General features: G+C 42.7%; 1 protein-coding gene and 1 pseudogene across 3 annotated transcripts; one reads left to right on the forward strand and one right to left on the reverse strand.

The window, feature by feature from the left end:
* Positions 1–999: 999 nt before the first annotated feature.
* HSD3B2 (hydroxy-delta-5-steroid dehydrogenase, 3 beta- and steroid delta-isomerase 2) lies at positions 1,000–9,394 on the forward strand. Of its 3 annotated transcripts, none has more exons than XM_025401472.1 (4): positions 1,251–1,439; positions 1,680–1,910; positions 5,889–6,053; positions 8,155–9,394. In XM_025401472.1, the coding sequence occupies exons 2-4, from the start codon at positions 1,766–1,768 to the stop codon at positions 8,964–8,966; spliced, it is 1,122 nt and encodes a 373-aa protein (XP_025257257.1). In that variant the 5' UTR covers positions 1,251–1,439; positions 1,680–1,765; the 3' UTR covers positions 8,967–9,394. The 3 variants fall into 3 exon arrangements, with proteins under 3 accessions (XP_025257264.1, XP_025257257.1, XP_025257253.1); XM_025401468.1 differs by lacking the exon at positions 1,251–1,439 and adding an exon at positions 1,469–1,551; XM_025401479.1 differs by having other exon boundaries at positions 1,000–1,910; positions 8,155–9,384.
* Positions 9,395–21,735: 12,341 nt separating this feature from the next.
* Positions 21,736–22,672, reverse strand: LOC112634284 (annotated as a pseudogene).
* Between the last annotated feature and the right edge of the window lie 2,838 nt (positions 22,673–25,510).

Consider the following 25,510-nt stretch of genomic DNA (forward strand, 5'->3'; position numbering starts at 1 on the left):
CTCCAGCCACAATAGTATTTAATTAGAAATCCATAACAATGAGATATCTAGAAAATCAATTTTAGAAAACATGCAACATGCTTCTCAGTAACACTTGGGTCAAAGAAGACATCACAAGAAAAAAAATCCAAAACATCAGTGACTGAGTAATCAAAATGTTGGATACAGCTAACATAGTGTTTAGAGAGAATTTTACAACTTTAAATGCCTATAGTGGAAATGAGCAAAGGTGTAAAGTCAATTATCTATGCTTTTATCATAAGAACCCTGAAAAAGAAGAGTAAAATAAACCCAAAGTTAATAAATATAAGCCAATAATAAAAATAGTGAAAACATGAAATAGAAAAATGAACAAACAATAGAGACAATCAGTGGTCAATTTTTCTGTGCTCCATGCACAAAAATTCAGTTCAGAATGATTTTATATTTAAATATATATCCAGAACCACAGAGATCTTAGAATAAAAATTAGGAAAATATAGGAATAAAATGGGAACTCTGTGGGAATAAAAATCAGAAAGTAATTGCCCACCAGGTAAATTGGGGGGAGGGCAGGGAATTGACTAAGAACAGACAGAAAAAAGCTTTCTGGAGTGAAGGAAATGGCTTATATCTTCTTTTTGGTCGTACTTACATGGACATATATAACTGTCAAGATTCATTGACACTGAACACTTAAGTGTGTACACTGAACACTTAAGATCTGGGCCTTGTAATGCATGTAAACTACATCTCTATTTTTTTAAGTAGAGAAAGGTGTCTTGAGGGGTTTATGGCAGTGGTGTTTGGGCAGACTGGGGCATAGGTTTCAGAAGCATTCACAGCATCTTCAGTTCAACAATTTGCTAAGAATGTTTTTGCAGCCAAAATTATAAGATAAGTGCAAATATCTATGATTAGAGTCATTGGGCATGCCATATAATTAATTCGTTATCACTAGATACCTTTCCTTCAATGAGGTTCTTCCATTAGGAACTCAGAGCTCTCCAGAGAAAAATTGCAATTGAGGTTTGGATATATTTGGTGGAAAAGAAAGTCACCTCACATAAAACTTAGTGATTGGAGCTGTCACCATTGTAAATTTCTAAACTTTGCAAGACAGCAGCAACATTTCAAATGACATTCTGAGAGAGGCGATAATGGGCTAACGTAGATGTCCCTCCAGGTGGAATTACTGCACAAGGACAATTACATTGCCCTTGGAGACATCTCCCAGTTTGGTTTAAGTTCACAGATTGCGGATCCCAGACAGCTGGTATCAACTGACCAGTGTTCTGTTAAGGCTAAACCCAAGACTCTTTATCACACTGCGGCCTTGAGATTGGATTTCTCTTCCTGTTCCTGGGAAGAATTAGAGATATAACCTAAAGGTCACTATTATTCTGAGAAAAGGGATCCTGGAGGAGGAGGGAGCAATGAGTATGTGGCAGGAGTTCAAGGTGACAAGGGCTGAGCCAGAAGCCACAGAGCATAAAGCTCCAGTCCTTCCTCCAGGGATGAGGCAATGAGGACTCCGACTCCTCTGTCCAGTTTTTAACAATCTAACTTACGGTTAGAGCTTTTTCCTTTTCTTTCAACTACTCCTGGCAGTAGTGGGGTCATGGAATTTTTGTAAAAAATGGGGTGGAGGAAAATAAGGCATCTGTGTGAGTGTATAACCATTTTACCTCTGTTTTTAGTCCTCTTCTGGGTCACCCTAGAATCAGATCTGCTCCCCAGCATCTTCTGTTTCCTGGCGAGTGATTCCTGCTACGTTGGATTGGCCATGACGGGCTGGAGCTGCCTTGTGACAGGAGCAGGAGGGTTTCTGGGTCAGAGGATCATCCGCCTCTTGGTGGAGGAGAAGGAGCTGAAGGAGATCAGGGTCTTGGACAAGGCCTTCAGACCAGAACTGAGGGAGGAATTTTCCAGTAAGTAACCTTGAGTCATGGGTCTGTGGCTCCATCTTAAACTCCGCACGGGTGTGGGGAGGTTGACCTTGTCTAACAAGTTAAGGAAAGTTGTAGCCTAATGAAAGCCAATCGCACATCTAAAGTCATCAGAAAGGAAACAGTATAAAATGGTATAGTGTGAAAGATGCTGGATAGGGTGTCCAGAGACTGGATTCTGGCCCTGACCCAGAACTTGAAGGGCAGCCATGTCAGCCTCAAGGCCCCTTTTCTTCTCTTCTCGAAAACCACACATGAGTTCTCTTTCTTGTCTACAACTCTTATATTCTGAAGCTTTTTGTCTTGGCAATTGCTGTGCAACATTCACAAAGGGCACCATTTACCTGGAGACCTCACCAGTGGGTCCCTGCCTCTCTAGACTGCCCCAGGCTTTGTTTCATTTTATAACTTCTTTAGCATCTTTAGTGAAGGCTAAACAAAAGGAAGTGAAGGTACAGATGTGTGTGTAAGTGGATGTGTGTGTAAGTGGATGTGTGTGTCAAAGAGAGAAAGAAAATGAGGGGGAAAGCAAATCAGAGACAGAGAATGAGAAAGAGAATGAATGAGAAAGGTAGTGTGAGAGAGAGAGAGCATCAGCAAGAGAGAGAGAGCGAGAGTGAGAGAGATCATCAGTGAGAGAGAGAAAGAGAGAAAGAGAGCGTGCACAGGTGCACAACACAGAGCAGAGACAGAGTAAGAGGCAGTATGAGGCCAGCATGCCTCATTTATATTTCTCATATATAGCTTTTTTTTTTAAAACCATTTGTCTCTGTTGCTCAATACCCCCAAAGAAATTGACTGCAGATTTTGCTGTAGTAACTCTTTGTGCAAATAATCCTGTGAGGAAGGTAGAAAAGGGGTCACCTCCAACTGGACAATGAACCCATCAAGTTCTGGAAACATAAAGTAACTTGCCAAAAACAGCTGATTAATGTGTAGCAGAGCTCAGACCAGAGCTTCATTCCAGAGGCTTCATCACTTGACCCTGGGGCTAATCCTTGGCAAAGTAGGTTTTCAGTCTCTCCCTTTGCCTCTCTGTGTGCCCCAAACCAATTCCCTGTCCTCCTTCCAGATGTTTGCTCTTTCCCAATAAACTGCTACACATTCTGATTTCTGTGCTTTTGTTTACTTGTTCCTTTTATGGAATGTACACCCTCCACTCTAACACCCCCACTCTAACCATCTATCCAGGGGACTGGGTGAACTATGTGTCTTCATGCAGGTTCTAGCTGCCTAGAAGGTCCTTCCCTGTTCACACAGAAGCTGCCCTTGACACTCTATTCTTCTTTCACTCTTCTCTGACCTCTTCAAATGTCCAATTTCCACCACTCTCTGTTCTAATGGTGTCTTTGAAAAACAAATATTAACAAATGACAAATATTAAATGTTTGTACTCCTTATATCTCAGCAATATTTGCAATCTAACATCTGATACCAGGAAAAAGCAATGCTCAGCCTAGAGGAACAGTTTTCCTATGGTGAAAATGCAGGGGATATAATGGATGGGCAGAGGTCTGTATGAAGATAAAAACAGAGAATCCTTTCAGTGTTCTTTCTGTGCCCAGGCACTGTGCTAAACGTTTTGTATGTGCAGACTCATTACTCCTCATAACAACCCTATGAGATCGGTAATATTATTATCCTCCTTTTTTTTATAGGTGAGGAGACAGGCACAGAGAGATTAACCAACTTGTCCAAGGTCCTACAGTTAGATTATGGCGAAGCTGGATTTGAACCCAGGCAGTCTAGTGCAGCGTCGGTGCCCTTAAGCAGTAGTTTGTCTAGCAGCTTCTCTGAGCCTCCCTCCAGCCCAACACACACCACAAAAGCAACCGCATTTAGTCTACATGAAACACTTGCCAAGTCCACAGTGCCTTGGAGAAGGAGGGAGCTACGGCTCCATCAAAGAAGTTCCCTTTTCTGGTCTGGTCTCTCTAGATCCCTGGGGACTCACTGGGGAAGAGTCATTTTCTATCAGCTTTGGACTTCTTCCGCTTTGAGATGGTAATTCCTTTGAGCCAGTCTGTCTAAATTTGGCAGTAAAGGAGAAGCAGAGAAAGGGAGTAGAAAAGGTAGAGGTGGAAATACAACCAGAGAAAATTCCACTCTTGGGCTCACATCCACCTCCTTCCCAGCAGCCTCTTCCCTGACTCCACCATTGCAGGGCCTTCTTGGAGTTGCCTGACAGTGGGAAGGGGCTGGGAGTAGACAAAACAAGGCAGAAGCATCAGGAGAGCAAATGGTCCTGCCTGTACCCCAGGAAGGAATTTCTCCAGCCTATAATTTTTCATTCCGAATTTTGTTCTCACTGTTCTTTGACCTTTGTTGGCAATTTCAGTTAAACTGGCTTATTCTTACTCTCTCAGAAAAGTTGATTCTAAACAGCTATTCCTGCACCTGGGGTACAGGGTCTAAAAATGGCAGGTGGGATGGGCAGATTTGAGCCTTCACTAGAAAATTGACTTTAGATCTGTCCCTTAACCTCTCTGAGCCTAAGTTTCCTCACCAATAAAGTAGGACTCAGAATAGCTACCTCACGAGATAGCTGTAAAGGGAAAGAAGCAAGCTGTGGGCCGTATGCAGATTATAAAGCACAAATGAGTATAGAGTGTTTATCTGAGCTCCATGTAGCATGGTGTTCATTTTGGGGCTAATTCCAGGTGACAACTTTACTGGCAGCGTTACTGCCTGGAGATTTCAGAGGAGCCTGAAGATATGGATGTTATATCTGCTGCCCTTGGCTAGACACTAGACAGCTGAGATGTTAGTTCATCAGTGGCTAACTCATTTTCCGCATTGCTATCTGCTTTTTATGATAACTGATAAAAATTTCTCAATGAAATTCATCATTTAAGCCCATCTGCAATTCCTGAGTAATGGCTCCACTCTCCCCCCAATTGCCCAAGCAGGAAACCATAGGGGTGATTTTGTCTCCTTTTCCTCTCAGCCCAGATCCAGTAGGTACCAGGACCTTCAAGGTAAGGTCTGAAATTCAAACCTGGTGTATCTCTCCCCTCCTCTGCTTCCACTGCTGGACCCTGCCTCCAGCCCTCGTCTAAACTTTGGCACAGACATTCTGATTAATCTCTTGATCACCTGAATTTCTCATATACCCTATACCAGTCCATTTTATATCCTCAAGTCAAGGTAAACTTCCTATGCCACCACTCTGCGTCTGTTTCTCTTGTATTATTATTATTATTAATATTTTGAGACAGGGTCTTTCTGTGCCACCGAGTCTGGTGTGCAGTGGCATGATCTCAATTCACTGCAACCTCTGCCTCCCGGACTCCATCCATCCTCCCGCTTCAGGTTTGTGATTACCTGGGACTATAGGCATGTGCCATCATGCTGGGCTAATTTTTGTAATTTTAGTAAAGACAGAGTTTTGCCATGTTTTGCAGCCTGACCCCCACCTCCAGAAATCAAGTGATTCACCACCTCAGAGTCCCAAAGAGCTGGAATTACAGGCATGAGCCACTGCGCCCAGCCTGTTTCTCTACTGATTCCAACATAAATAAGGGTTTTTCTTTGACATGGTGCTGGAGACCCCAAATCATAATTCTATACATGATTCGTCATTACCTACAGAATTAAATTCAAACTTTCCCTCTTATACCCAACTCTCCACAATCACTCTATTCTCCATAAAAAATTTGGTGAGTCTCCCATGACTCTAGCAATGCTTATATTCCAGGGACGTGTGACAGTTCACTTCTCACATTACTTTTCTGGAATAAGATGGGGTAGAAACAGATGTTTGCTCTTTCCCAGTAAACTGCTACACATGCTGATTTCTGTGCTTTTGTTTGCTTGTTCCTTTTATGGAATGTACACCCTCCATCCACTCTAACACCCCGCTCTAACCATCCTTGAACACCTAGGTAACATCACCTTTATCAGAAAACTTCCCAACCAGATCCAGAAAGCTTTCCAATGACCTGACCTGTGTTCACACAGAGCTCCAGAACAAGACCAAGCTGACTGTACTGGAAGGAGACATTCTGGATGAGCCATTCCTGAGGAGAGCCTGCCAGGACGTCTCGGTCGTCATCCACACCGCCTGTATCATTGATGTCTTTGGTGTCACTCACAGAGAGTCCATCATGAACGTCAATGTGAAAGGTACGGTAGCCTGGGGAGGAGATAAAGCAAGTTGGTTAAATGAGGTTCAGAAAGAAGGACAAGAAAGGGAAGAGAAGTCACTCCACTGAACACCTGCTGAGCTCTGGGCCAAGTGCCTTTGCTGATCACTACTGACTGGGGAGTTCAAGGCTGGTATCCTCAGTTTTTTAGATGAGAAAACTAGGGCTGAGAGACAGCAAGTAACTTTTCCAAGGCCCCACAGTTAAGTAAGTAAGTAGGAGCATTAGACTTTAAACTCACTCTTGTGTGACTCCAAAGGCTGTGGAAGCTCTTTCTACTGTGGCCCCAATCAAAAGTCAACTAAACTCCAACTTCAAACTCATGATATCCAGCTACTCCTTGGCTCCCTGGGCCAGAATCAGACCTTCCAGGTGCCACCGTAGTCATCATTTTGAACCTTGTGTGCAGGCTGATGAGAACATTCAGAGCCCTCCTGCCCACCTCAAAGAAGAAGTCCTCTCGAGAGAACTAGCGAAGCTGGTTCACAGAGGTCTGTCAGGACTGAATTATCCAGCACATGCCTTCCCACAATATTTTCTTAACAATAAGAGTTTCCCAGTATCAAGAATACAATCTCTTCAGCTCACCACATGGCCTACTATTACAGAGCCATTTCCAGCCAGGTGCCCAAAGTGCACCCTCATTTGATCCACATTTTTTTAAGGAATCTTGCCATGCAGTCTCACCCTCTGACTCCCAGAGCCCAGTTCTCTTCAAACCACAGCACCCCACCACTGGCCTGGCCCTCCACATTCAGTCTACTCAAATTCTTATAAAGCAACTAATTGCTTTTGAGTATCCAGCACTACCTAAAAAAAAAAAAAACAAAAAAACAAAAAACCCTTACCAGTTTCTACATAGCCATACCCCTAAGTACCACTACAGTTCAAGGAGTGTGCTAAGAGTAAAGAGTTTTTTGTTTTAATGTTGACTTTCCACAGCTCCCAAAAACAGGGGATAAGAAATGACAGGGGGAGTGTTAGAGGCATCTGTTTCTTAAAACCATTATCACTCCCAGGCTTAGAAAATGCTTCACAATGATGGCCATTTCATGAGGCTGTCTCTCCAGAAAATCAAATTGCACAGAGACTTTAAAAATGGCTAAGAATACAAAAATAAGTAAATAAAAAACGATCATTTGCCTAGGAAATCCCTTCCTTCTTCAAGGGAAGGCACTCCAGATACCTCTATGAGCTTTGCTTCCACACAGCTCAGGGCATGCTGACAGGTCCTCCCAGTGCAGGTGTTACCAGAAGAGGGCACACTCCTCTCCCCAGTTCTCCACCAGGCTCCACAGCAAACGCCAGGGCAGGGTTTAAAGGAAGGTTTATCACCCCCACTTTACATAACTGGGTAAACAGAGTCATCGCCAGAATTGGAAGCTGCTTTCCCAGGGAACGCACAATCAGGAAAAAGAGTGTGGGTTTCCAGCATCTCCCCACAACCCACTCTTTGCTCAATGACTCCAGAGATGGTCTTTGTAACAAAGTTTTATTAATCCATTGCAAAATGAGAAAAATACCATCAATTCTATGTATATCTAAGAATGTATATTGCCTATATTCAGCTGTGAGTTTGTGTGTGTAATGCAAATTCTTTCACTGTCCTTTCTTGCCTAAGGACTGACTGGGACTGTTCATATTCTCAGAGTATAGTCTCCTGATTTTTAGACTTTAAATGATCTGTCTTTAATTGTATTGATGACAAATCATACTTTTTCAATATTCTTACTTGGCAAAATATAAAGTGATTACCCTAGGTCCTTTCCCAAAATTAAAGTATATATATATATGCGTGTATATATATATACACACACACACACCACACAAACAGGTCTATGAAACCCAAAAGTTTAGAAATTCTTGCTTTCTAGAACCCAAATGTCAGTTTCTTTTTATTTTTGTGTTTTTCCTATGGCTGTATCATGACCCAATCTCAGTCAGAGCCACAGAAGAATGCACCCTGAGTCTGTTATAACCACTGCACTTGGGAGTGGGGAGTGGGGCACATGGATCTGTGCACGTGGTTGCAGCTTCTTTGGGATATTTCCTGACACTGACATCATGCTCTTCCTGGGCAGGTACCCAGCTCCTGTTGGAGGCCTGTGTCCAAGCCAGTGTGCCAGTCTTCATCTACACCAGTACCCTAGAGGTAGCCGGGCCCAACTCCTACAAGGAAATCATCCAGAATGGCCATGAAGAAGAGCCTCTGGAGAACACATGGCCTGCTCCATACCCATACAGCAAAAAGCTTGCTGAGAAGGCTGTGCTGGCAGCCAATGGGTGGACTCTGAAAAATGGTGGCACCTTGTACACTTGTGCCTTAAGACCCATGTATATCTATGGGGAAGGAGGCCCATTCCTTTCTGCCAGTATAAATGAGGCCCTGAACAACAATGGGATCCTGTCAAGTGTTGGCAAGTTCTCCACTGTCAACCCAGTCTATGTTGGCAACGTGGCCTGGGCTCACATTCTGGCCTTGAGGGCCCTGCGGGACCCCAAGAAGGCCCCAAGTGTCCGAGGACAGTTCTATTACATCTCAGATGACACACCTCACCAAAGCTATGATAACCTTAATTACATCCTGAGCAAAGAGTTCGGCCTCTGCCTTGATTCCAGATGGAGCCTTCCTTTATCCCTGATGTACTGGATCGGCTTCCTGCTGGAAATAGTGAGCTTCCTTCTCAGCCCAGTTTACTCCTATCAACCGCCCTTCAACCGCCACACAGTGACATTGTCAAATAGCGTGTTCACCTTCTCTTACAAGAAGGCTCAGCGAGATCTGGCATATAAGCCGCTCTACAGCTGGGAGGAAGCCAAGCAGAAAACCGTGGAGTGGGTTGGTTCCCTTGTGGACCAGCACAAGGAGACCCTGAAGTCCAAGACTCAGTGATTTAAGGATGACAGCGATGTGCATGTGGGTGTTGATAGGAGATGTCATCAAGCTCCACCCTCCTGGCTTCATACAGAAGGTGACAAGGGCACAAGCCCAGGTCCTGCTGCCTCCCTTTCACACAATGCCCAACTTATTGTCTTCTTCATGTCATCAAAATCTGCACAGTCACTGGCCCAACCAGAAGCTTTCTGTCCTAATCATACGCCAGAGGACAGACAATATGATTTGCTGTTACCCAATCTCAGTGGCTGATTCTGAATGACTGTGGTCACTTTTAACTTGAGGTTCTCTTTTGACTAATGGAGCTAATAGAGCTCCATTTCCCCTCTTAAATGAGAAAGCATTTCTTTTCTCTTTCATCTCCTATTACTTCACACAGTTCAATGTAAAGAGCAATAAATGTTTTAATGCTTAACCTGGAGAGAGGCATGGTTTCTGTTAATACATACTTTCATCCTTTTCCTTTCATTTGCAACTATCACCGTCTCCAACTTAGAAGAGTAGCATGAAACCGGGGTTGCGGAGTGGGCAGAGTAGTGGGAGGTACAGAAAGGGCAGATGAATACTGAATAAGCTCTACTATGTTTTAGGCATGTATGAAATGACCTACATATGACTTATATTATCTCATTTAATACTCATCAGAAACCTGTCAATTGAGGAAAATGACAAGTCTCAATCATTTTAGGAGATTTATTTGAAGATGTGCCCAGGAGACAGGCCTATTCCTTTCTCCAAAGATGAATTTGGAGGGCTCCAATTCAAAGGGGGAAAAGAGAGGGATATTGAGAAGCACACAGTTTTTATGTAAGGGGATAGTAGGAAAAAAATAGGCATTCATGCCTTCGGCTCAGTGAATCTGCATTGTTTACATAAGATGACATAAACAGTAGGGGCAGAGGGAAAATGCAGGGAATCTGCATTGTACATAAAATAACACAGACAAGATGGGGTAGGGGAACAATCAGATAGGCATTCATGTCTGGGGTGACTGCACCTGTAGTGATAAGCTATCAATTTGCATTGCTGTGGTGAAGTTTTAACAGCTCACTAGGAAATTCCTTGTGGGCAAAATATGGGTGAAGCGTGTAGCTTTTTATCTTGTAGCCATCTTATTTAGGCACCAAAAGGGGTAGGCAGGTTTGCATTACCCAGTTCCCAGCTTGATTTTTCCCTTTGGCTAAATGAGTTTGGGGTCCCATAATTTAATTTTTTTTTCACATTTTCCCCCTTTTTTTCTCTAAACTCTTTCAAAGTATTGCATTTGAAAGAAATATGCGTTCCTGGCCTCTGGTTGCTTTTTCTTTTTCTTTTTCTTTTTCTTTTTTCTTTTTTTTGCTGGTTTCTCATGGCTAGGATGGTTTATTCCTAGAAGTTCAGGTCCCACGTCACTAGGAAGGCTCGTTCCTGGGAGGTTATGTCTCACCTTGCTAGGAAGGCTTATTCCTGGGAAGTCTTGTCCCATGAAGATACCAAAAAAAAAAAAAATGGAAGAAAGGAACATGAGAGGAAACCAGAAAGAGAGAGAGAGAGAAAAAAAGAAAATATATAGCGACATAGGCCAGATTTACAGCAACAAAAGGAAAGCAAACCTGGAAGCTGGGTTGGAGTATATTACTGCCTCCTCAATTAGAGCAATTCTTTAGGCCTTTTAGTTGCATGTTGACTTATATGTAAGCACATACCACAACAACATTGTAAGCAAAAACAGGATGGAACACAAATTATTACTATTATTCCTATTATAAACAATAGTTTCTACCACCGTGTTCCGCAGGATCCAAGCCAACCACTCAACCAATCGATTAGTGAGGGTTTTGGATCTGACATGTTGATTACCTGGGTTTTCATATCAGTCATATGTTGCATTATGTTCTTTGATTCATCTGGAATATACACACAACATTTAGTTTTTATGATGACACAGGTCCCCTCTTGTGCTGTCATGAGTATCTAAAGTCATGATTTTGCAGCACAGCTTTCCTCATAAGCATAACCTCATTGTTTAGCAAGGGGATACACATGCAGCTATCATTCAGGGCCTTTTGGGTGTAATTCATAAAGGCCTCTCTATGCCATATAACATCTTCAATACCTATCTGTGGTATAAAGATTGAAGCTAAATGATCATGCCATTGGAATACTGAACACATCCAATGAGAGTGTAAACGAAAAAGGTTTGTTGGTTTTGGCAGGGTCTGAATTACTTGTCCTTGTGCCCAAGCATAACCTCGGGAACATCATCCCAACCACCTTGGAGGTAACTATGGCCATAAGTTAGTGCCACATAGCCAATATGTCCCATTTGGAGCTAGCCAATAAATATCTGGTTGCTGCACCCAATTGTTGGCATGCCAGTCAGCGTCTTATAATATGATAATGTGGTCTCAATGTTCTCCAGGTATCCACCCCATATCTCTCGTACTGTTTTGTTAAGTTGGCCAAAGAATGGGTGAGCCATATAAATCCATCCCAAATTTGTATTATTCCATTCTGAAAATGGGTCATTGTTTGAGGCATGGTTACCACCTTCTCTTTTAGTTGGGGAGATGCTAAAGTGAGAGCAAATGAGCTGGTCTTTTCCACTGAAAAACTTTTCCTATGTCCCTCGCTCTTAAGAGTGTTTTTAATGGGCCAACTATATATATATTGTATTTTGTTATGGCAGCACTAAGAATACCAGATTGTTTCTGTGATGCAATACATTTTTGGTATTGTATCTAGTCCTGACCTTGGAAGGGGGATACTCACCATGGCAGGCCAGAGCCACTGGAGAGAGGCATGAGCCCACTTATCCAGCAGGTGTCCTTCTGTAATCTGTCTGCATAATCCTGAGCCTATTGTAGAAATAGGTTTGTTTCATGGGCATCAGTAGCAAGAAGACGTAGGGATATATAATTAATAATAGCAAGGTTGTGAAATTCATTTTAGTTACTAACAGATGTTAGTTAAATTAGACAAAAGCAAGTGCCCTGTTCTGCATAAGACAGTAGTTGCCAGTATATCTAGGACAATCATTGTAATGGTTATTGTACAATGAACATAGACATTTCTTTGTATACAGGCCTGGTCCTGTATCTTGGGTTTAAGCAGTCCACAATAGCTGTAATCTGCTTCTAATTTTGGGTTGAAGGTCAATGTTTAGTGAACTGGAGGTGAAGGTCTTTGGTGGAAGTTACAGTCCGCTCAGGAGATTGTGCCTTTTTAAAATGAGTGATGTGAATCCAAAAGTCTATACCCTCTAATTTTGTGGCACATGGATTAGTCAATAGTACCTGGTATGGGCCCTTCCATCAGGGTTGAAAGGAATTCTTTATTAGATGTCTTTTCCAATAGACAAAATTTCTGAGTTGCAGATTGTGACCAGGCATCTTATCTTCAGGGAACACACTATGAAAGGAATTCCTTACCAAATCTTGGCATTTTTTAAGGTGGATAAAAAAAAGTCCCTCACAATATTGCAATCTATCTCCCTTGAGAAAAGTTGGATTCGTTATGTTTGTTCCCGTACACATGGGCCTTCCCACTATAATTTCTTAAGGGGACAATTGATGTTTTCCAAAAGGGGCTGATCAGAGTGTAAGCAGGAGTGCTTTGGACCAGGGGAGGAAAAATGCTTCTGTGAACTTAGCCGATTGGGTTTTAATTATTCCATTGGTCCTTTCCACCAGGCCTGAGGATTGGGGATGGTAGGCACAATGGAAATGTTGAAATATGGGCCAAATTTTACAAATACTTTGAATAACCTGGCCAGTAAAGTGAGTTCCCCTGTCATTGTGAAGTTCACCAGGGACTCCCCACAGTGGGATACTTTTTTCTAGTAGGATTTTTCCAACTGCCATGGCTGTTGCTTGCCTGCAGGGAAAAGATTCAACCCAATGGGAAAACATGCAGACTATTACTAAAACATACCTGTAACCTTGAGATGATGGCAGCTGGATAAAATCAAGGTGCCATACGTCAAGAGGTCCAGTGAGAAAGGAAAAATGACCCTGGGCCCCATGGAGGGGCTTTCGTGGGTTACATTTGGGACAAATAACAAGAGTAAACTTTTTGTGCCACTGTGAAGGATGGTTTCCAGTAATATTGTTTACATTAGGATATTATTTTATCTGGATTCCAATGGCTTAGATTATGAACATATTCCATAAGGGGCACCTGACATCCAATTAGAATAGTGGATTTATTATTAGGTCCACATCATATTTCAGTTTTGGGAGACAAGTATTCCCCTGCCTGTTTCCAAGTAGATTTCTCTCTTGTAGGAGCTATGCTCTGGGTTTCTTTCAACATGTTTCTACGTGTTTTGGGGTTTTATGGCCATTTCTTGTACTGGGGCTTGTGGCTTGGATGCTGCTCTTTTAGCTATAGTGTCAGCCAATTGGTTACCTGACTTTCTGTGGTGTCTAATTTTGAGTGACCTGGGATTTTTATAATTGCCAAACATTTGGGTTTTAAAATAGCTTCTAACAGCTCTCATAATTGGTGTCCATTATTTTATGGGTTTTCCTGAGGAGGTTCAATATCCTCTCTCTTTCCATAGCATCCCAAAGTCATGAGCAACCCCAAAAGCATAGTGGCTGTCAGTGTAAATGTTTGCAGCCTTGTCTTTTGCCAATTGACAAACTTGGATCAGGGAAATCAATTCGGCCACTTGAGCTGATCTGGCTTGGGGAAGAAGACTGGCTTCAATTACCTCTGCTACGGAAACCACAGCATATCCTCCTCTAAAATTTCCTTCCTCTCCTCTTAAATAACACCCATCTGTATATGATTCTATCTCAGTATTATCCAGTGGGGTCTCTTATAGGTCTGTTCTGGGGGTGAGAAGTTGGTCAATCATCAGAACATAGTCATTAGGGGTTTTATTGGAAGAGCCTGTCAAGGGAGTGGTTGCATTCAGATTATTACAGAGGGAAATAGTAATATTGGGAAATGATAAAAGCAAAATTTCATAAGAGGCTAACCAGTTGACAGATGTTGAGTATGATGAGAGTTGAGAAGGGTCTTAAGAGAATGTGGCACAAAAATGGTAATGGGGGAACCCATAATTATTTCTTCAACAGAGTTGTACAGAAGGGCCATGGCTGCTATTGATCTCACACAGGAGGCAGCCCTCAAGCCACAGGGTCCAGCTGTTGGCTATAATAGCCTATAGGTCTCTGATGATCACCATGTTTCTGGGATCAGTATCCTGCATGCAGTACCTCCAGTTTCGTGTACGAAAAGGGAGAAAGGCAATAGTTTGGGTATCCTAATGCTGGGGCATTAGTTAGAATTTCCTTTATTTGTTGTACAGCTGATTGTCCCTCTGAAGTCCACATGATGGGATCAGGTTGTTCATTTTTTAGGTATGCACACAGAGGTTACGCCATAAGGGAGAAATTTGGCATCCAGTTTCTACAACAGGTTGGCAGGCCCAAAAATCCTCTAAGTTGCTTCATAGTGATGGGCATTGGAAAAGCTAAAATTCCTCTCACTCTGTCAGGGTTAATACTCAGTCCTTTGAGATAATATGCCCCAAATACTTAATGTGTGGTAAGCATAGCTGAAATTTGTCTTTGGACACTTTGTGTCCTTTGGTGGCTGTTTGAGTAAATACAGACTATCTTCCTGGGAGGAAGATAGTATGCCTGAACAAAGGAGAAGGTCCTCCATGTACTGGGTGAAGGTTGAGCCCTGGGGCAAAATTAAATCCTCTTAATCAGCTTTTAATATTTGGGAAAAGTAAGTGGGACTTTCTGTATACGCTTGGGGCATTGTAGTCCACATATATTGCCATTTTTTCCAAGTAAAGGCAAACAAATGCTGGCTGTCTGGATCTGCAGGAATACTAAAAAAAAAAAAAAAAAAAGGCACGGCGGAAATCCACAGCTGAGAAATACTGGCTGGTAGTGGCTACTGCTGATAGAAGGGTATGTGGTTCGGGGACTACTGAGTGCCTGGGTATTACAATATTGTTAATTGCCCTCAAGTCACGCACAAATCTTTATCCTCTCCCGCTTGGATGTTTTACAGGAAAGCATCCAATGGCTGTTGCAGGGGCTTATGCAGGGAATAATGAGTTTTTTTTTTTTCTTTCCAGATAATCTTGTATGATAGGGGCAATTCCGTCTATGGCTTCCTGTCATGGAGGATATTGTTTAAAGTTGGATAGGGGTTTCTTTGGGTTTATCTCTACCTTTATTAAAGTGGTTTAGGGTATTTTTCCCATACCTGTATTTGACTGAGGCCATAAGTGGGAGGGGACATCTTGAACAAGTACTCCACTTCTGGTGTTAGCAGGAAGATTGAGGAAGCTAAAAGGAGTTTTATTGCTTCCTGCTCTTTATTCCGATGTTTACTCTTCTCCCTTAATATTTCTTCCCCTGCCTCCATTTTATTTTCCCAGTCACAAGCTGACATTTTGACATTACTAATGCTAAATTGTGGTACATTGTCAGGACATTTTTTAATTTGGTATTTTTGCTCACCTGGCTCCAATTCTAAAAAGAGTTCACCTTTTGATTTAAAAAAAAAAAAAAGGATATGAGCATTATGGATGTTGAGGAGATCATGGTCCAGATGATTGACAGGGGCCCGAGGGCATATAAGAAACATATGGGACGTATTGAGCGTGTCATGCTTAGAGCCTGTGGCGGGGGAGCTGAAGCTGACGAAAAGGTAGGGGTAGGTCTGAACTTAAAACATGGGATTGTTTTATTAGACACACCCACCATGTTAAATCTTTTATTACTTTAAGGAATGGGGTTTCTAAATAAGTTGGGATTTATCAAAGGAATAGTCATGCCTTTGTCAAAACAGTTTTAAGCTCATATATATATATATATATATATATATATATATATATATTTTTATTGGGAGGCCGAGATGGGCGGATCCCGCGGTCAGGAGATGGAGACCATCCTGGCTAACACGGTGAAACCCCGTCTCTACTAAAAAATACAAAAAACTAGCCGGGCGACGTGGGGGGCGCCTGTAGTCCCAGCTACTCAGGAGGCTGAGGCAGGAGAATGACATAAACCCGGGAGGCGGAGCTTGCAGTGAGCTGAGATCCGGCCACTGCACTCTAGCCTGGGCAACAGAGCCAGACTCCGTCTCAAAAAAAAAAAAATAAATAAATAAATAAAATAAAATGGTTTATTGTTATATTAATCTCTCCCAGTTTGTTTGTCAGGGTAGAGTATTTAAAGAGGTGAAACCCCTGTATTTCCTCAGAGCATCCCTAGTCTTCCTAAGTTGCATTCTCTGGCCTTTTCTTTCGCTTCAGCCTAAGGCAATCCCTCTTGAGGCATCCCCATCTTTTACAGTAGTAACAAACTTGGAGGAAAGAGTTCTCAGACTGAGGGAGCTTAAAGTCTTTCTGGGACTGAGAGGTTTGGGAAGCTAATTGCTTTAGCTGTAAATACATAACTCAGGCAATCTTCTTTTTCCTTCTTTATCATAATGCGAGATAACTGGTCAGATAAGTTAACTAGTTCATTAGTTCTGGCTGTGGCCCAATTTGTCAAGTGGTGTTTTACAAGGGTGGCTAAATCATCATCCAGTCTGTTTAAGAAATTTTCATTTGGTAATATATCATTTTTAGTATTTTTAAACAATCAGCTGACATCACGCAATATTGTCTTAAAGTTTTATCAGAACATGTGAAATAATCTAAAACTGATTCATCTGGGTTCTGGCAGCATCGTTGGATTTTATTCCAATCCACAACCCTTTGGAACACTGAAGGACTAATATTTAACAGAGTGGTCGATTGTTCCCATGCGTCTTTACGCCCGTCTTCTGGATTTGTGGAGCCTGATTATTGTGGCTCTATTGGGCCTTCAGGGGTCAAATCTGCTATAAGGTCTGACCATTGAGCTTTTTCCAGCCATTCCCTAGCTTTAGCTTCTGAGACCGACATGTGGACTAGCTGATAATGGTCTGAATGACCTTCGTCATAGGTTCTGATAATAAACTCAACTTCTCGGGCAAACCCAGTTGGATCTTTATGGGGTCAGGAAATTCTTTATGCCTCATAATTCTGCCTTTGACTAGGGTTGGTAGACAATTGCTGGGGTTCCCCTACCTGTTACTGGTTGTTCCCAAAATGAGGAAATCATGAGAGAAGTCCCTGCGGGGTCCCGCTTTCCCACATCTTCCAGATGAGACTCTGCCATTAGGGATGTCAGGGAATCATCAGCGGGTGGGGTCCATGGAGTCAGATTCCTGACTCTGTCTTCTGTTGAGCAAGTGTTAAACATGCTGGGGAAGGTAAGGACAGATCTGGCCTGGGAAGCTCAGAGAGGTCAGGGTAGAGTGGGAGTGTAGGTGGAGGTGGGGAAGGTGTCAAAGGGGAATTAGTGGATCCCGAGGATTTCTTTAAGAGAGATAAAATATTAGAGAGTTCTTTATTAGCATTCCCAAGTTGTTTGTTCACCTTCTGTAGGGAGATGAGGTGGTCTTCCCCGCTTTTGTTACTTTCTAGATACCACTGAAAATAGTTCTCCCATTCTGGTCGTTTGCTATTTGTGTCTGCGTTTCCATAGTGGTTCAGAGGTACACTGATTTGGGCATCTCAAAAGATTCCCATTTAGGCCACTGTAACTTAGAATCTGCTTTAGTTACAGTGGTCCACTCGGTTAAATATTTGCGTGATGATTTGCCATAAGTATTTTGCATATACCTAGCTAGAGTTCCTAAAGGGGGAACTTTATGTTTCGCAGCTGCTGGGATCTTAGAGGCCTCGTTCGCCATAATTTAGAGTTCATCTTTAAATTTGACCAAGCTGGGACATGTGTCGGGCACAAAATGTGCTCCATGCAGAGCTAACTTTTCAAAGCCATTAGCCCCTGACCCAGTTTGGTCTACCTGTGTCATGGCTACCTGGCACAATGTGTCAGGGGCTCAAGGTGCAGGAGGGATCACTTCCTTATATGCACCTGCCAGCTGAGATTAGACCCTAAGTATGTTCTTCTGAGGGGGAAACCTATTTAGAGCCACTGCACATCTTAGGGAGCATTTCTTTCAAGGCACCCTCACATGATTCTCAGTCACCTGAGAATGCCTCAAAAGGCTGAGGGGAGCAAGGTGCTCTATTTCTTCAGAGTGGAAGATTCCACACTCATGAGCCAGAGGGTTCAGAGTTGGTCAAATCCGACAGGAGAAAGGACTGAAATACACACACACACACACACACAACAAAACAGTTAAGCAAAACTAACAGTGATCACACTGAGCGCTCTAAGTGTGAGCAGGAAATTAACACCAGCTGGTTGTTAATGTTAATTTTAGTCATTTAAAAGAATTGATAAGACACAATCCCAAACCAGTTTCATACCTAGTGATGGAGTCCAAGCTGGAGACCACACTCCACTGATGCAGAAGCAGATGAGCTCACCTTCCTTGATGGAAGCAAGTAGAAAAACTACCACAAAAAAAGGGGAGTTGTTTTAACAGCAAATAAACCTCTGACCCCCTAACTGAAAAATATTGGAAGGGATCCCAGCAGGAAAGAGTTCCCTGACTTTGGCAAATCATCCTGTCAGTTTGGGATATAAAGTGCCCAAGCAGGTACCAAGCACCGAGAGGCAAATTTCCACAGGTCAAGTCACTTTCACTCAGGATCCCTCCGTGGTTACCAGATGTCAACTGAGGAATATGATGAGACAAGTCTGAATCATTTTAGCAGGTTCATTTGTCAAAGTTAAGGACAGACCCAGGAGACAGGTCTATGCCTTTCTCTGTAGACGATTTTGAGTGCTTCAAATTCAAAGGGGGAAAGAGTGGGATATTGAGAAGCACACAGTTTTTATGTAAGGGGAGGGTAGGGAAAAATAGCCATCATGCCCTTGTCTGGCTCAGTGAATCTGCATTTTTTATATAAGATGACATAAAAGAGGCAGAGGGAGGCCGAGGCGGGCGGATCACGAGGTTAGGAGATCGAGACCATCCTGGCTAACACGGTGAAACCCCGTCTCTACTAAAAATACCAAAAAAAAAAAAAAAACACTAGCCGGGCGTGTGGTGGGCGCCTGTAATCCCAGCTGCTCGGGAGGCTGAGGCAGGAGAATGGCGTGAACCCGGGAGGCGGAGCTTGCAGTGAGCCGAGATCGCACCACTGCACTCCAGCCTGGGCGACAGAGCGAGACTCCGTCTCAAAAAAAAAAAAAAAAAAAAAAAAAAGGCAGAGGGAAAATGCAGGGAATCTGCATTGTACATAAGGTAAGATGGAAAACACTGGGTAGGGGAACAACCAGATATGCATTTGTGTCTGGCAGCCCGGGTGACTGCCCTGTAAAGATAAGTTACCAATTTGCATTGCCATGATGAAGTTTTAACAGCTAACTAGAAATTTTCTTGTGGGCAAAATATGGGATGGGGAAGGGGGGCGGGGATGTGGCTTTTCATCTTGTAGCCATCTTATTTAGGCACCAAAAGGGAGGGGCAGGTTTGCATGACCCAGTTCCCAGCTTGACTTTTCCCTTTGGCTAGATAAGTGTGGGGTCCCAAAATTTAATTTTCTTTCACAAACCTATGAGGTGAGGGTGACTATTCTCATTTTATCAGTGAGGAAACTTGTTCACAGTCACACTGATTAGTGACTAAGCCTTCTACCAGGGAGTCGGCCTTGAAAGTCCTTATCTTTCCACTGAATCACACAGCCTGAACTGGTCTTGTCAGTGGTACCGCAGAGCACTGGAGCAGGGAGTGCTGATTCTTGGGAGAGCCCCAGCTCACTTGGTTTACCTCTTTTTGCTCAGTCCCATGCGGGGGACTCTCTAGAACCCAGAAGATTCCCTGAGGGGCATCTGGAAGGGTTTACATGCCTTAACAAATGGGCCTGAGCAGGGGAGAGAGAAGCAAAAAGGCATCCAGCCTCCACCAATTTCAATGCTAATTTCCTTGAAGGTCTCTACAACACACCTGGCTATACGTGTGTTGGCCATTCAGGTCATTTATAACCCTGCATTTTACCCTTTAAAATTACACAATGAAGCCACACCATGGGTTCCTGGGCAAGTAAAGGGAACAAGCGTGAACTTCCCCGAAAATGTACCTTCTATTCAGCCCAAGAAGTGGAAGTCTATTATCCCACATCCCCAGATTTAACTGCCTCTCTCTCGTTTCTCCTTGTCTTCTGTAAATCACATCCTTTCTTCCTTTATTCTTCCATTTCTTTAGCCTCTTTCCTTACCTCTATCTCCCCTTTAATCACTGGCCCTCTCATTCTTCTCAATTTCCATGAGAAGAAGAGACCAATCAAGACAAATGTGGGGACTTCAATGATGATGTAGTCATTAACCAACCAAAGAAGCAATAGTTTTAAAAAAAAACACACACAGTCAGGGGCATCAGGGACAGAAGTGAACTGAAGCAGGTGAGGAAGTTGCTGTGGGTCCAGAGTGTGGGGAGGGAAAGCTGTCTCCCTCTGTACCTGGCAATGAAGAGAGTCACACCCAACATCAAAACGGCTTCTTTCTTTCACAGAAAATTTACAGATCGTTAATCAGCTGAATTTGATTACTGCAAAGGAGATTATCTCAGTGTTCATTCTGCAGGGAAAAAGGAAAAACATTCTGGCCCAGATGAACAAGTTTCCACTACCTTCAAAACCCCAAAGAACAGAAGATCAGCACCAGCCTCAGGACGGAGTGACCCCAGGCAGTGGGGAAAGGTGAAAAATGGAAGGAACACTCATTTTTCCCCAGCCACTGCACAAAATACAAGAGCAGCATCTGTCCAGCTCTTGTAAGGTATTCACACCATCTGTATATTAATGACAAACAGCATGAGAAGGATAGGAGGGTGGTGGAATCTGGGGCAAGAGCCCTTCCCCCTTGTATTTCAGCCTAGTGAAACCCCACACCTATAAAACCACCAGAGCAATTTTCACAGGGAAGGGAAGGAAAAGGACATATCTCCAACGGGCAGCAAGGGGTGTTTGAAGAAAGAGACGAGGGAATTGGATGGGCCAGCAGTCTCAACTGAACAAGCAAAAAGGCCTTGGAGTGTTGTAGCCAACAAAATGTGCCATCCCTTCTTATACCTGAGGGTGCCAGGTGGGCAGAGCTCCTGCACCAAGCTCCGCTGCACCTCATGCGATGCACCACACGGGGACGTCAAAGGCTCAGAGGGAAGAACAAGGAAATCTGACCTGGTGGGGACTTTTGGGTCCTTTTCTCCACCTAGGTGGCTCTGCAGGTACCTGGCAAGGGAATGAATGAACCCTCAGGCAAGTACTCAGCCACCAGCTTAAGGACGAGGTGTATATGAGTACAGAGAACAGAGCTAAGCTGAAGTCACTGGGAAAAGCCACAGGAGCCCATGGGGCTTGAATGAGGACTTGGATTCCTGGGTCCAGGCAGGGAGCACAGCCTGGGCAGTGGTGCAGAGGAGGATGAGGGGCATGAGGAGCTCCCTGCCCCCACCTTCTAGGAAGCGTGTACAGAGGGCAGATGAGGGCGCTCAGGTGCAAGAGTCAGTCACAGACCCAATAAGCAGGGTCCAAGTGCTGGGGTGGGGCGCGGAGCCCACGACGGCCTGGTGAGAACTGGCAGGAAAGTGGCCAGAGGCCAACTCTTATGTGAAATCTCTTGATTTCTAAATATTAATGACTAACTGTAAATTGGAAAAAGTAGTGTGAAGACCTGCTGCAGGAGGGGGATGCATGGGGTAGTGTTCAAACTGTGTGTATAATATTTTACACCTTAAAAAGTGGGTGGACAAGTGTCAGCAGCAAATCTGTTTGTTCTTAGTGATATGTCCCAAATACACATTATTATACCATATTCTCATATTTTCTGTGTGTGTGTCATAGGTTATAATTTTCTTAATAAATTAAACTTTGTGGGGGGAAAAGCATGCAAACTAACAAAACAAGTCTGCAGGCTGGACAAAGGCCTAATACTTCTGATTTTCCATTTCTGCTCCCAGTTTAGTGGTCCAGCGGGGGAGATAAAATATGAGACATGTTAGGAGCTGTGCACAGTAAATGTGCAGAGTGCCATAAGAAAGGAAAGTGCTTCCAGAGGATTTATTCCCATAGGGGATTCATAGGGTCCTTGCATTTAGGCAAGGATGACCTCACCCACAGCCTTGGCAGCACCAGTAGAGGCCGGGATGATGTTCTGGAGAGACCGGTGACCGTCATGCCACAGCTTCCCAGAGGGGCCATCCAAAGTCTTCGGACTGGCACTGATGGCGTATACTGTGGTCACGAGTCCTTCCACGATACCAAAATTGTCATGGATGACCTTGGACAGGGGTGCTCAGCAGTTGGTCGGACAGGAGTCATTGCTGACGATCTTGAACCTGTTGTCATACTTCTCATGGTTCACATCCATCAGAAACCTGGGGACGTTAGCACTGGGGGCTGAGATGATGGCCCTTTTGACTCCCCTCTGGAAGTGAGCCCCAACTTTCTCCGTGGTAGTGAAGACACTGATGGACTCCACAAGGTACTCAGTAAGAGCATTGCCATTTTTTATTTTGGTGGGATCTAGCTTTCCATTGACAACAAGCTTCCCATTCTCAGCCTTGACGGTGCCATGGAATTCGCCATGGGTGGAATCATACTGGAACATGTAGGCCATGTAGTTGAGCTAAATTAAGGGGTCATTGATGGCGACAATATCCACTTTACCAGAGTTAAAAGTAGCCCTGGTGACCAGACACCCAATACAGCCAAATCCGTTTATTCAGGCCCTCAGCTCTACCATGTTGTCTCAGGGATGTGGTTGGAGCAAAACAGGACAGTGTGGCTGCCTGTGGAACAGGAAGAGAGAACTAGCTACAGCATATTATTTAACACATGGTTATCATATCAAGAAAGTCTGCAAAAACTCTGATGCCAATAGGGTATGGCTCAGATGGGCCTCACTTTACACAGTATGCTGAAATTCCCTGAGCATGTAGACAATTCAGTTGTCTCAGTATCATTTGTTTAAAAGACTATCCTTTTCCTTCATTGAATTTACTTTTGTCCAAATCAAGTGACCATAAGAATTTAGGCCATTAACTCACGCATAAGCAAAAATTCCCTCAAAATGGATTATAGGTCTAAATGTAAGGGCTAAATTATGCACATCTTAGAAGAAAGCACAGATTAACATATTCATGATCTTGAATTAGGCAAAACCCCAACTTTTCCTGGTAAAAGGGAAAAAGTTTAAAAATGAGATCAAATATTTGCATTTGATCAAAACTAAAATGATCAAAACTAAAAATGTTTGCATTTTGAAAGACATCAATAAGAAAATGAAAAGATAAGCTACGGACTAAGAAAACAATTTCAAATCATGTATTTGATAAAGAATTGTATCCAGAATATAAAATACAATTAAACAGCAAAAAGATAAATAACCCAGTTTTAAAATGGGGAAGATATTTGAATAGCATTTCATCAAAAAGGTATAGGAATGGCCAATAAAGCACATGAAAAGATGGTCAGCATCATCAGTCAGCAGGGAAATGCAAATCAAAACTACAATGTGATACAACTTCTTACCCACTAGAATGCTATAATAGAAAAGAAAGACAGTAACAATTGGAGGAAGTGAAAAAACAATGATGTGAAACATTGAAATACTCATGCATTGTTGATAGGACAGGCAGCCACACCGGAAAACAATTTGGCAGTTTCTTAAAACATTAAAGATACATTTACCATATGACTTAGCAGTGTCACTCCTACCTGTCTACCGCAAAGAAATAAAAATGTATGTCAACACGACACGTGAACGTGAATATTTATATCAGTTTATTCATAATAGTCCAAAAAGCAGAAGCACCTTGAATATCTATCAACTGATAAGTGAATAAACTAATGGGAGTCATCCATACAATTTAATGGGATTTGGCACCTAAAAGGAACAAAATATTGATACATGCTACAACATAGATGAACCATAAAAGTATATTAAGCTAAGTGAAGGAAGATGGATACAAAGGACCACATATTATATGATTCCATTTATATGGTGTCCAGAAAATAAAATCTGTGGAGTCAGAAAATCAGTTATGGGCTTCCTAGAGCTGGGGGGTTTGGAATAAGGGGTGGCAACTGATGATCATGAGGGATTCCTTACGAATGATAGAAATGTTCCAAAACAGGACTGTGATGATGGTCACACAATTCTAAAATGTTACTAAAAATAATTGAACTGTGCCTTAAAACAGGTGAATGTTATATCAGTTATGCCTCAGTAAAGTTGTTTAAAAATAAAAGAAAGTTGGTAGTTTGGCTCACATCAGTCTTGCCCTTTGTTTTATTTCTCATGTTCCTAAAGAAAGCGAGATATTTATTGGTTTAAAGAAAGCTTATATTTATTGGTTCCACTCAGAGACTCCAAGAGAGATACTGGTTGAAATCTATCAGCCTCCAGAACTCTCAACAGCTGAGGGAATGAGCGATACTGTCCTGAAGGAGATGAGGGCTACCTAAGGTGTACTCCAGCATCTGCTACAGCAGGCAAAGGCATGTGATGCACCTGGTTGGCCTCAGATAGTGCTCCACAAGTCTCAGCAAGACCCAGGGCCTGTAGCTAGTTCTGCCAGCTTCAGAGAACAAGCTGCTACAGCTTGCAGCACAGGGTCAACCTTTCTAGGCAAGTGGGTTTGAAGCACTGGTAGTCAGGTTCCAAGTATTAGATGAATGTCTACAATGTGGGAGGAGGGCAAGACCCAGGGTGGAGTTTCAAACCAAATCATTTGTAGAGTATTACTTCCAACAACTTCAGAAAGCATTATTTTCAAGTGCTTATGGCATTTTCACCAGCATAGACCATATGCTGGACCATAAAACAAGTCTCAATATATATCCAAGGATCAAAATCACACAGGGTATATGCTCTGGCCACAATAGGATTTAATTAGAAATCCATAACAATAAGATATCTAGAAGACTCCCAATCCTAGAAAACAAGCATCATATGTTGAGTAACACTTTGGTCATAAACGAATTCACAAGAAAAAGTTCATTAACTGAGGGATGATGACCCAGTGCCTCAAAATGTGGGACGCAGCTGACATAGTGCTTAGAGAGAGACTGACAACTTTCAATGCCTGTAGTGGAAATGAGCAAAGGAGTAAAGTCAATTATCTATGCTTTCATCAAAAGAACCCTGAAAAAGAAGAGTAAAATAAACCCAAAGTTAATAAATGTAAGCCAATTACAAAAATAATGAAAATCATGAAATACAAAAATGAACAAACAATAGAGAAAATCAGTAGTTAATTTTTCTGTACACTATGCAGAAGGCTAAATTTTAAAATGATTTTATATTTAAACATATATCCAGAACCACAGAGGTCTTAGAAAAATAAATTATGAAAATATAGGAAATTGAAATAGAAAATGAGAATTCTGTGGGAATAAAAATCAGAAAGTAGTTGCCTCTGAGACTGATTGGGCGGAGGGCAGGGAAATAACAGGGAACAGTTGGAAAACATCTTTATGGAGGGAAGGAAATGGTCTATATCTTCGTTGAGTGGTACTTACATGAGCATATGTAACTGTCAAAGTTCATTGGCACTGAATACTTAAGATCTGGGCATTT

This window comes from Theropithecus gelada, chromosome 1 (genome assembly GCF_003255815.1).
Source record: "Theropithecus gelada isolate Dixy chromosome 1, Tgel_1.0, whole genome shotgun sequence".
Classification (NCBI taxonomy): domain Eukaryota; kingdom Metazoa; phylum Chordata; class Mammalia; order Primates; family Cercopithecidae; genus Theropithecus; species Theropithecus gelada.

What these genes read in the sequence shown, in the direction of transcription:
- HSD3B2 (XM_025401479.1), top strand. Translation starts at nt 1,619, where the DNA reads ATGGGGTGGAGGAAAATAAGGCATCTGTGTGAGTGTATAACCATTTTA. An exon ending in ACTGAGGGAGGAATTTTCCA is followed by an intron (nt 1,911 to 5,888) that starts GTAAGTAACCTT and finishes GTGTTCACACAG; the next exon opens with AGCTCCAGAACAAGACCAAG. An exon ending in CATGAACGTCAATGTGAAAG is followed by an intron (nt 6,054 to 8,154) that starts GTACGGTAGCCT and finishes CTTCCTGGGCAG; the next exon opens with GTACCCAGCTCCTGTTGGAG.